We start from the raw sequence: 12,481 nt of genomic DNA on the forward strand, positions 1-12,481 counted from the left end.
TTGATATCTCTGCTCTGCTGGACTTGGTCTTGGAAGACATTGAGCTAAAACTCTCCTGAGTGCAGTGTACATTCAGAAGCACACTGACAGTCTGAAGAACTGACGGGCTTCCCCAGCACTCTAAGTTGCAATTGGCAAATAAGTGACCATTGAGGAGAATTGAGCTCATTAAGCTGTTCCCAAGTGGTTTCAGAGTGGATCCAGTTTTTAATCTGAATGTGTGTACTTTTATATCTCTCTAGGTTTCTTACCCAGAGCTTTCTGTCTGGGTCAGTCAAGAACCATTTCCAAACAAGGAAATGGAGGGAAGGCTTCCTAAGGTAAGATCTCTAGCTGACATTTTGTTAAGGTTTTTTGGTTTTTGGTTTTTGGTTCTTTTCCATTTAGAAACAATTTCAAAACCCAATTATTTCTAATTTTAATACTCATTATTGTCTACTATAATAATCCATTAACCTGATACTATTATGACCTTGGAAATAACATATACTACAAAAAGAAAAAGAATATCCTAAAGTCCTGTGACTCTTACAGTTCATACTATCTTTCTTTCTTGACAAGTCCAAAGTCCAAAGCAAATTTTCATTTAAGAATCATGGAACCAATTTGTCAAATGTACCTTTTGCAGGTTTTTATTTTGTTCGTTCCATTCCTGGGTGGATAAACTCAAATATGAGGATATCTAACTAAAAGTTATCTTAAGAGTATAAGATGGTGACAGTTTTGTCTGGTAATAATACCTGACTATCTGATAAGATTACCCATGAAACAAAACAGAAAGAATATAAAAAAGCTGTTATATTTTTTCTTATAATTTTTAGCCTAAAAATATTTTCTATAAACATGCTTTCATTGTTCAGACATCTTAAGGCGTGACAATTCTCTGCCTTAAGAAAATTTGTAAAATTTACATTTTAGATTTTAGCAGCATTTCAAAACAGCAACAACAACAACAAAAACATTTACCAGTTTTTACTGTAGATACCTTTGGACTTTCCCGTTAGGGTAAATATCAATTTGACCTTAAGCAAGGAGGACTGTACTTTTTACCACTGACCAATTGATTTTGCAATTAAAAAAAAAAAATAGAGTCCATTGAAAATAAAATTTCCATTTAAAAATTTCTTAAGTGTAATTGACCAATGGAGAGGACTCCCCAGCTACTACTGTCATTTCAACTTTGGGAAACTATCTTACTTACCCTTAATGGTTTCAGCAATTTCTTATCTTTTATTAACAGGCAGACATTAGTTAAAGAGATTATGTCTACTGGCAGTTTGCACTGGAAGAAAACAGTTCTAAATCACTTTTAATCTTTCAGAGAATTTCTGAAGGTCAAGGCTGAAATCATTGGCAGCAAAGTGGGTGAACCAAATGATTTGGGCCCTGCCTGACCTAGAGTTGCTCTGATCTTGTAGAGTTGGAGTGGAGCTGCGCTAAAATACTGGAGCTTTACTTAAAACACACCCACACCCCACCTCCTCAGCAGGACCACACCACCAGGGGCGCCGTATAGTCTAGACATTCTTTACTGGGCCACCTCAAGGCATAATTCCCCTGAGTAGCTGAGAGGAAGATGTGATTATGGAAGAGAAGGGGGAGAGTATAGTCTTTTCATTAATTCCTGCCCCATTGAGGCATCCAGAGGTCCTCTCTTTGATACTGGTGGTATCAACCAGAGGGGTAGACTGGGCAAGTTCCTCAGTGAGGTCAACAGTGCCTCCCTTTCCTCTTGGAAGGCCAGTCTGTGTCCTAGGCCTTCCCTGCATTGAGGTATGCTCCAGGGGGCTGGCATAGTGGATCCTGGAATTCAGGTCTTCTATTATTTTGAGTTCTTTCCTCTCTAAATATATGAATAGTATTTCAAGCATAATATATTTGTCCTTTTTCTAGCTGTTGCCTTCTGGAAAAGCACGTCTTTGCATAATCATATGGAAAACAATCTTGGCTTACTTGGCCTAAAGCACATTATTGAGTAACTGGGGGATTCATGTACTAACAGTCATGAGCAGAGAGGGCCATCCTACCTGAGGTACATCAGCGAAGGGACGTCTAGGAGCACATCCCCTCCTCCAGCCTTCTGGATTACTCAAGTTCCTCAGTCCTGTAGGGACCATTATATGGTGGATGATAGAGGAAGATATGACACTGTGTGTTTGAATTCTTGCAAGGCCTTACTTGTGGGGAGTAAGACATCTTTGTGTCTCCTCTTCAAAATACCTCCTCCCCTTGCTGCAGAAGCTTGAAATTCCTTTAATGGGGGCAGAAATATCTTCTTTTGTTGTTAATGAAGGACAGGAGGTAGGGACTGAAATCTAGTAAATTCCAGCCTCCAAAGGGAGTATACACAGAACTTTATCTCCCCAGGAGCTCCCCAGGGTGCCTCGTAGCAGAACTCCCTGCATGGTTTACCAGCACTGCCTTGTTATCCTCCAGTTATTTAGGTGTCTCCAATACAGCAAATTAATTAAGGGCAGGCTGGAGGGACTGCTTTTGTCTCCGTTGACTTAAAATCTAATAGAGTGCTCAATCCATATAGTAGGCACACAAAACATGAATAATGAAGGGAAGACATGCGTGAACATTTTGGGTCCTTGAAAGAGAAAAAAATAGTAAACGTGATAAATTCAAATCTGAAATAATCTCCTTCACATTCTTTTTCCTGAAAGGACTTCTTTCCCAATTACCCAGATCCCACCCAGCTCTTTATTTCATTTTGTTGTATATTTTTTTATGGAGATAAGAGATTAGTAAAACTGAGACTTATATAAGGACCAACTGATGTTCTATATATTCACTTCACAGTAAGTCTGAAGGAGGCAGTGTTAAGGCCAGCCATGCAAAGAGTATAGCTGTTGAGTGAAATGTGTTATGAACTTTTGATTTCCCTTTCTAGGCCTATGACAGTTAACAGCCATTGAATTCTTCATTTGCCCAAAACTTAAGCTTGTCATATCCTGAACCATGATGCTAACTGGTTGATAGGGGAGGAGAAACAGACATTAAAGACATCAGGACTACAGTGGATTTCTTTTTTTAAGTAGTGGGATTGCATGCCAAAATCTCAAGATTGAAATTATTTTCACAAGTGAAGGGAACTGCCCAATACAATGCTTTTGGATATTTATCTAGATCCTTAAGTGTGTGTAAATGATGAATTATATTTTAATTTAATTTTCTGGTTTGGTTCTGTTGGTATTTAATGATACCAAAACAACCTCTAAATCACAAACTAAGACTGGAGCATTAAAGTACGTACTGAGTGGATTTCATATACGTTCTAAAAATGTTACATGCTCTCAAAGTCTGAGATTTTTTAAACATATTTAGGTATAACAGATGTTTAATATGGGAACCCTATACAGTAAATAAGACTTCTTAAAGTTGAATTATCTGTTACATTTAGTTCACGCTGGTGGCTGCTGAAAACATTTATTTGGTTTCAAGTTGCTTGGAAGTCTCTGACTTCTGAATTTAAAAAATTTGAATAAAGTAATTTGCAGATCACAAAGCAAGATTATCACTTTAACCCAAGTACTTATATTCAGTCAAATTGGCTTATTATAACTATCCTGTTAGAACATGTAACCTGAACAAAAAGGAAAAGAAAAAAAAAACAGATCTTTTAAAACCATAGTGGATAATTTTTTTTGAGACAACTCCAGTAATTAAGTGTTAGGCTAAAAGAGACTCTTGTCAAATGTTCACTGTATTCATTTCTGAATGAGGCATAAAGTCTAGTTGTGATAAGACCTTTATTTTGCATCATCGTTTGGGCAAATGGGCTTCATTGTCCTGTCCTCTTGCTGTTTGGTTGTGATGGGGAGCTTCTCCCCGTGGGTACTCAAAGGATCATCAGTCACAGTGCGTTTGGATTCTCCTAGTCAGAAACACGAAACCCTCACTCATCAGGATCGTGAGGAGAGACTAGAAGAGCCCCAGTCAGTCCAATCTAGCTGAATCTCACTCTCTTCTGGCCTTGGTTTCCCACTAGTTTCCTCTTTTCTGCAGCCGCCGCCTTCCCACCCCCAGCCCACATGATTATCCTCCCAGACACTCCCCTGCCTTTGGGACCCACTTCTGGTTCTTACTATAAGGCCCATAGGGACTGTCCCAGTTGCTTCTAGAATAAACTGTACATAAATTACATTTGTGCAGTTGTGGCATGCTTTAAATATTTTTATTATGTATTAGAAAACAAGTATCCCCACCATGGCCGCTGAACTCTTTAAAAAAAGTGTTAGCACTCCTAGGAACACCTCTCACCCAGTCTTTTGTCGGGGGTCCTATCGGGTCCTGGAAACTGTCTTCAGGAACCTGACTCTGGGGAATGCTGTCTCCTGCATGGCTGGGCCCAGCCATTAGGGATGTGCTTGATGCCACTGCAGCCACGGCAGCTAGTGTTTAATTACTTCATGCCCCGACAGACCTAATATTTACATTCAGGTGAACTGTGTTTAATATGTAAGCTCTGCAAAACACCAGGAGTTCAGGGATAAAAGGCGGGAGAGAGAAGCAAAAGTTTTCAAATGGTTTTAGGAGCGTGACTCAGTGTGTCTCTTTTCTGTGTGTGTCTGTCTGTGTGCTCTTCAGGGAAGACTTCCTGTCCCAAAGGAAGTGAGCCGCAAGAAGGATGGCCAGACCGAGGCTGCCTCCCTGCATCCACTTGGCAGCAGTGAGCTCCACTCCCCGGGAATCAGTTACCTCCTCTCTTTTTAATCACCTCCATTTGTATTACACATGGTGTATGGGTATTGATGAGGTCATGGTATCATATATGGGATTTTTTTCTGTGTAAATCATCAAGTATAAGAAGAAACTATGGGACTCTGAGCCTTGCTTTAGAGAATTTACAGTGGACAAATAGGTATCATCAAACCAGTTTTTAATCATTCTGACTCAAGTGAAAACGCTCAGAATTTCACACTGTGAATCCACGTTTACAACCCTTACAGGTGGGCCTTCAGGCCTGGTTTGCTACGACGATGTCTTCCACAACTCAAACCCCCTCTGCTCTCACACAACCGGTCCACTTCTGCCTTTTCACTCACACAGCTCCCGACTGCTTCTTGCAGAGGCTGAGAGTCCCCATTTTTTTTTTTTTTTCATTTAGATGTAACAAGCCTAGTAGTTTATGTTCATCAATTGTCTGTATATCTCTATATTTTATCCATGTACTCTTTCGATGTATAGAAGTAGTTTGAAACTCATTGTTTCCTTGTGGTAAGTGATCGAGATGCTGCCACAGGACCTGAGACACTGATGAATGGTGCTATTTTGGACTTTCAACATGCTCCTTGGCAAGGTAGCTCTGATGGAGTTATTTTTTATTTTCATGTTCTAAGAAGGTGTTGGTACTCTGTTTCCCCGAATGTTGTTCTCTAGACTGGATTGACTTGTTCTCCTTGTGTCTTCAGTGTGGCTTTCTTCTTCAGCGTTGTAGGTTGAGTGAGTGCCACCACAGAGCGGTAGAGACCCATGTCTCATGGGCTGGCACTCCTGGACACGCAGTCACTGTAGCGGGAGCAATCACAAAACTGTAATTTCCTTACCAAATCTCTTCCTTTCCATAGCCTCGCCTGCCTCACTTAGAGAACGAAAAGCAATAATTTGACAGGCATTTTTAGGTGTCTCTTTTGGTTCTTTTCATTTGAAAGAATATTTGGGGAAGAAAGGGCAAACTTTTTTTTTTAACAAATGCCCTCTGAAAAAAATCTAAAAAACTGACATCTCAGTAGGAACATGAAAATTAGACCTTTCCCAAAAATTAGGTTGGAAAAAAATGTTTTTACAAATTTTTTTTTTTTAAAGGCAGAGCACTCTCTTTCGGCAGTTCTGATAAGCAAGGTGTAGATTTTACATTTTTGTCCTTGCTCCCAATGAAATGGATAAACAAAAATACAATCAGACAATACCATCCACTCATGGAATGTTGTTGTGTTAGCCAGTCTGAAAGCCCACCTTAATTTTTATATAACTGTCTTTTAGCTCTTCCTTTGACAGGGCAGGCTTTGTTCTGAACTGTCCCGCTTCTGACTGTTACACATCAACCGACGCATGCACTGCACTTCTTCGTTCTCTTCTCGCTCCCCCATTGGCCTGAGTTTCCTGTGCATTTACCCCCCTCCCTCCTTTGTTAGAATAGGTATATCCGCTGTGTAAATAGAGCAAGAAAACAGTATTCTGCATCTGTGGCATTTCCGTAGAGTTGCAGTTGTGTACTGCTGAATATGCAGGCTTTTGTAGCAATGTGATCTTTACTGATGCACTCACAACAAGTACCCAATGTATTTTAGCTATTTTAGTAGTATTCAATAAATATGCAAGCTGTATGGTAACTGGCTTGGCTCGTCATTGGAAAGGCCTACTTTTGAATGCTTTCACTTGTTCATGTTAATTCATGTGCTCTCAGAGCCCCAAAAGTAGACCCAAGGACAAATATCAAAAGAGATAGAATCAGCTCTGCCTTTCATGCATTTTCCCTTCTGAGGGTTTTATGAGATTAGGGGCTAGGCAGTGGCTCATTAGGATGGTATTTGCATAGCTGCCTCTGGGTACAAAGGAGAATTAAACCGAGACCCTTTTATTTCTATATTTTTTCTCTTTCAGGGCACTCCCACACACCTCAAAACACTCTTTTTTACCCCTTGCCATAACGACCTACTCTGTGGTATTCTTTACCCATCTCAAAAGATACCTGACCTTGCTGCTTCATGGAATACTTACACACACACACACAAAAGTGTACAAATGTATAAGACAAAAGGCTTTATCCACTTGTAAGTGGATAAAAATTTGAGATAGGATTTTAAATCATGAATTCATATATAGCCAGCTACCTGGAATCTAGCAAATGATAAGCTAACATCACAGCTGGGAGGAATTACATCTTGTCTTCTTGCCCTGGTTAAACTGGAACAGGAAAGGTGATGAGGCCAGGCCAGGAGGACGGTAGGCTGGGTTGCTTTATGCCCCTCTGTGTTAATCTATTGCCACATAGCAAATTACAGCCATACTTGACACCTTGGAACAACAAAATTTGCTTGTCTCACAGATTCCATTGGTCAGGAATTCAGGAGCAGTTGCGCTGGTGTTTATGGCACAGGATCTGTCCTGGGTTTGCAGTCAAGAGGTGAGCAGGCCGCAGTCATCTGAAGGCTTAAACAGGGCTGGAGAATCTGCTCCCAGTGTGGCTTGCTCACATGGCTCTTGGCAGGAGAACTCAGTTCCCCCATGCATGGGCTTCTCCACAGGGCCGCTTAAGTGTCCTTATGACCTCTGGCTTCCCCCGCAGTGAGTAATTCAAGAGAGAGCTGGGAGCAAGCCATAATGCCTGTGACCTATTCTCAGAATCACTATCATCCATCATATTCTATTCATTAGAAGCAAGTCACTAAGTATAGCTCACATTCACAGGGAGGGAATTAAGCTCTACCTCCTGAAGGGAGGAGTATCAAAGAATTTGTGGACACATTGGAAAACCAGCACACCATCTGAAGTTAAAGCCTCAGGGTAATTGTAGGCCAAGGGCTGGAAGTGAGAATGGCTGAGAGCAGACCTATAGATATTTCTTTGATTGAAGAAGGTTTTACAGTCCTTGAAGCTCCAGAGACTGAAGGCAAATGAGGAGAGCATCCAGGAACTATAATACTATTTACTAATCCAAGTGCTATCAGCCCTGAAAGGAATATTTAGAAAATGTTAATGGAAGCTGTAAAAACAGGGAAGCTGAAATAAATGATGTTTGAAAGTCCATCCAACTAAATGGCTTGGGTTTGATGATGACAACTCCCTCCATCCCCATGAAGCTTGAAATACTAGATAATTGACCATGCACTTCACTCTAAACTTGCAGGACCCACGTGTGAATCAGCTACGACTTGTTCAGGGTTAATAAACTGCTGAAGCGGAGCTGGAGCTAAGAAACTGGAGCAGTAGCTGGAGTCAGAGCGGGAGACCCAAACTTTAGTTAAAGACTGCTTTGTTCTCTCTCTAGAGGTAAAAATATCACCCAGTTGCCTTTGGGCGGACAGAGATTGGTAACTAACAACCGCGGACCAGATATGACCTGTAGACTTGTTCTGTTTGGCCTGCAATGTGTTTTATAAAAGTGTTGATTTAATTGCCAACATTTACAAATTGGAAGATTTCACATGAAAATTCAGGTTTTTGGCTTCCCTTGAAAAATGGAAGCTGAGTAGCAGCCTCCATCTCTGGTGAGGCCTGGCCCCTCCATTATCCAGTCTCACACAGCTAATCTCAGACCCCGTCTGCTTTGTTCGTTTACATCACCTGCCTCCCTCTGTTGGCCTGTGAGTTTGCAACATGAAACTGCTAGTTTCAGAAGATGGTGATGTGCTTATTTGCACCAACAAAGAGCCAGGGGATCTTCTAATTTCTGTGATAGCTGGAGCACGTGCATGTCTGTGAACACCAGACTGGAAACAGAGGCTCCTCATTACTGGTCCCCAAACAGGGGCTGCTGCAGTTCTCTCTGTACCTCTGGGCCCTCTTTTCAACTTTTCAGTTACTCTCCTCCAGTGACTGAGATCCCCAGGCTATAACATCTTGGACTGGGTTAGGTTAGGCTACATACGGGTCTGATAAATGCATGGTTTTCAAGCCGGGGTATGTGTAACTCAGAGTATGTGAAGTCTTTCCAGGGAGTACATACATGCTCATGGATAGTTTTAAGGAACTCATTTATAGATCCTCTATGCAAACTAGACGTGTTCCTAAAATTGTTCTGCTGAGAATGAGTCTGTATTCACAATAGTCCTCTCCCCACATTATACAAAAAAAGATACAGGTCTCATACATCCCAACTCTTAATATAACAGATTGCCTTAATACGACACAAAAACCCCAGATGTGGCAAACAAAGAGAAAGTTTCCTTTAATGATTAATCATAAACCCATAGTGCTTTGGGCTTTCCCTTCTTATACACACAAACTGATAGATTAGAAAATACGGAAGTGAGGTGTTTGGACTCATTTGGATTTTCAGAACTCAGATAATACTGGTAAAGTGGAGTGATGGAAATAATGACAAGTTTTATTTAATGCTTTTTCCTCTTTCTCCTCCTGACTCTTGTCAAAGAGTGCCTTGCACTTGAGGGAGAGTCCTGAGAGAGTGAAGCAAAGAGAAAATCAGTAGGAGACATCAACTACCCAAAATGGCTTGTTCATGTAATTGTAAGCAATTTTTTTCCACTATTCTCCATACTTATCCCTAGGATATTTCTTACCTGGGAGGAAAGTAACTTAGAACAGCTAAAGCAGTATAGGTTTGCAATGCTGATTATTTTCAATGCAATTAGGATGCCTTTTGAAAATACTCAATTTTTACACGATAAAATGGATAACACTCAAGAATAAAAACTTTTTATTATGGATTCTTTCAGACTTGATGTGTATTAGTTAATAAAATTATCAAAAACCTGTGGTATCAAAGCATAGCATGAGATATTTGTTTCAATTATAGTCAATTCTCATCATATTCTGTCTTATAAAATGTTTAATATCTTTTTCATAACAACAACAAAAAATATTACGTGCTGCTAGACTGATTAGCAGCCTAGAACCTTTCTATTATTTGTGGTGTTTCTGATTTTTACACTAGTTCTTACTTATTCTCCAAAGTCAGTCAGCAGCATTCAGTAACCTCACACAGTTTTACTAGAGATACATCATGCCTTTCGTCATTCTTCTTGATTGAGAAAGTGTATGGATCATTTTGTTTTTATAACTTATTTAAGCATGCAATAAGTTATATTAGCTCTATATCATTTTCTCTGATTGGTTTTAGTGATCAATTTCACAAGATATGCTTTTAATTCTCATTGATTTTTATAATAATCCTCAAAATAGCTATTTGAATTGAAAAATGAAGTCAAAGTTTTTTTTTCTGACAGAAAGTGAATCTGATTTGACTAATTGGTTTAACAGTGAAGACTGGCTCTGCCAATGAGGTTTGTGATGGACATGTTCCGTAAATGGGCTGAATCTGCAACTCCAAGGTAACAGTAATATGGTTAAGGGAAAAAATAAGATCAAAATATTTTATCCAAAAGCATTATTTTGGCAAAAGTATAATGAAATTAGTAATATATCTGGTTTTCCTTTCATTTCTGAAGACATGGGATTTAAAAAGGTGGGTCTAGGTGAAAGCGTTACAGCATAATTAACAATCATTTGGTAAATCGTAGCAAAGATCTTTCTTCCCAGAAATTGAGAAAGTGAATTAGATTCTAATGACGAGAAGAAATCTCTTTGCAAGTCAGGGTGCTTTCCAATTCGTTGCTTATAAGAAAAATGCATAAGGACCTAATCAAGTTGTCAGGTGACAGGAGATTAGAAATATTTTTTGATAATAGATCATTATATGAATTTTGGCATATAACATGGAAGGAGATCAAAGAGTTGAATTACATTGCTATAATAAAACACTTTCAATTCCTACAGGTCATAGCTTAAAAACAAACAAACAAAAGAAATAGAATTGATGACAACACCTGTCTCATTTTAGCAATAAGTAATATCCATCCACGGATACTAGAACTAACCGAAAAAATTCGTCTCATTGAGGTACATTTTCATTATAATTTCAATTTTTGTGTTTAATAATTAATATAATATATGCATGTAGTTTTAATTAGTAGTGAATTGCTAATAATGCTAATTCATCCACACAGACTTCTTTAATGCTTACAGTTTTATGGTCACAGAAGATAAAAGTTTTAAAATTTAGATACATTTTTTTATTGCAGATAAATGTGATAGGGTGATCAATATTTATTAATATAAGATTCTTAGAGGGAACTGGAATAAAAATTTAAGTTCATGAAAAAACGTCAAATTTCTGCAAGTTGAAGAATTGTTTGTTTTCAAAAATAAAATTATGGATTATCAATTGCACGGTGTTTGGATTTTATTGTATACATTTATGAAAGAAATTAAACTTTTATGTTAAAACAGAAACATTTACAATATACTCCAAATTATAACCTTTGAAAGTATTTAAATTTACGATGAAAAACTTTACTATTAACTTAAAAATTGCATGATGGAAATACTCTATTGAGGTTCTCTTTTTTTAGAATAAAAATGTTTTAAGATCTCTGAGCTAGATAACCACCTATCCACTGGGCTTTGAGGAACTCACTCTTGGCCAGAAATACTTCTCACCCAGCCCCAGTGCCTGAATTCCCCCATTATTCTTCTGAATGAAGAAGCCTTGAAGTTTGCTGGCCATGAACTTAGTGCACTGCAGGGAACAAGACTCCCAGGGAACACAGCAGGAATGAATTTTGATGGCGAAGGGAAAGAAAGATCCAGACTACCTGTCAGTGGATGGTCCACCGAGGCCCTACTGCACAGGGAAATGGCAGGAGGAAGATCTCAGAGATCAGTCTTCCTGGGCTTCGAATTCAGTAAGTCGGTAATTCTTCTCAGAGCCTTTACTTCATTTCCTTACAAGGTCAAATCTCTTTAGTGCTAATCCTTTTCTTCCAAATTCTTTTAAACCCTTCGTTATAGCTCTATCTAGCATATCCAAAAGGCGGGGGTGGTGGTCAGTGGTCACAGGAGAAGGGGGCCCAGGTCAGTGAGAGGTGAGGTTATACAGCAGGCTCCCAATCCTTGAGTCCTTGGGACCCCAGCACTGCTGAAGAAAAGCCCATAGAGCGGCAGGCAGCTTGGGCATCAGGGCAGAAAAAGGGGGTCATCTTCTTTTATTGTGTGTGTGTCCATTAGGCTTACCTCTGAGCATAACTCCATAGAAATAATGTGAAATTGATCTATTCCCTCTCACAGTACACAGTGCCATTAACACATAGCTTAGCTATTTCCCTGGGAGACCCATGCAGCTAACGTGAAAGCCTCATGGAATAGAGAATCTTAAGAATGCATTAATTTGCTGATCCTTCAAGTTGGGCAGCTTTAATTATTACTTGGAACCTTTCTGAGCCTAACGCTTGTATTACTTTCCACCCACCCTTTGGTCCTAGCTGAGTTCTCAGAGCTACAGAGGTTAAGTGGGCTCTTTCTTCCACACAACAGCCTTTCGTGTCCTGCTCCCTCACCTTTTTCTCCTCCAGGCAGAACTGCCTTAGTTCCTTTAGCCAGTTCCCCTGTGATCTGTTTTCTGGAGCTTTCAACCCCCTATTGCCCTTTTACAAGAACCCTTGTTTGTGGCTGACCCAGCTCTTTTTTAAAAATGATGGCCGAGGTCTGGGAAGGATCAAGGGTGGAGGCTTACACCAGGGACACATTATATGGCTCGCTGGCCATCGGGGTGTCCTGTGACGTAGCTAAGCTGAGGGAGCAGGGGTCCCGTTACTGTCCCTACAGCTGCTGTAGAGCCCCTTGCTCTCTGCTCCCTGACACTTGGGGCAGCCCCACTCCCGAGCCAAGTCTCCGTACGCCCCTCACCATAGTGTTGCTCCCAGTGCCCCTGAGAAGGAGGAAGACAGTCACGTCT

The 12,481-nt window shown here is 39.9% G+C and overlaps 1 protein-coding gene across 5 annotated transcripts in view; it reads left to right on the forward strand.

Annotated features, from left to right (window-relative positions):
- NREP (neuronal regeneration related protein) overlaps positions 1 to 6,338 on the forward strand; it is a 31,573-nt gene extending 25,235 nt beyond the window's left edge. For all 5 annotated transcript variants that reach the window (XM_033853091.2, XM_019940837.3, XM_019940838.3 and 2 more), the window contains 2 exons: positions 243 to 320; positions 4,594 to 6,338. In XM_033853091.2, coding sequence (XP_033708982.1) covers positions 243 to 320; positions 4,594 to 4,719 — 204 coding nt within the window. In that variant the 3' untranslated portion in view covers positions 4,720 to 6,338. The remainder of the gene's footprint in view (positions 1 to 242; positions 321 to 4,593) is intronic.
- The last annotated feature ends 6,143 nt before the right edge of the window (positions 6,339 to 12,481 follow it).

This window comes from Tursiops truncatus, chromosome 3, assembly GCF_011762595.2.
Source record: "Tursiops truncatus isolate mTurTru1 chromosome 3, mTurTru1.mat.Y, whole genome shotgun sequence".
Taxonomy (NCBI): domain Eukaryota; kingdom Metazoa; phylum Chordata; class Mammalia; order Artiodactyla; family Delphinidae; genus Tursiops; species Tursiops truncatus.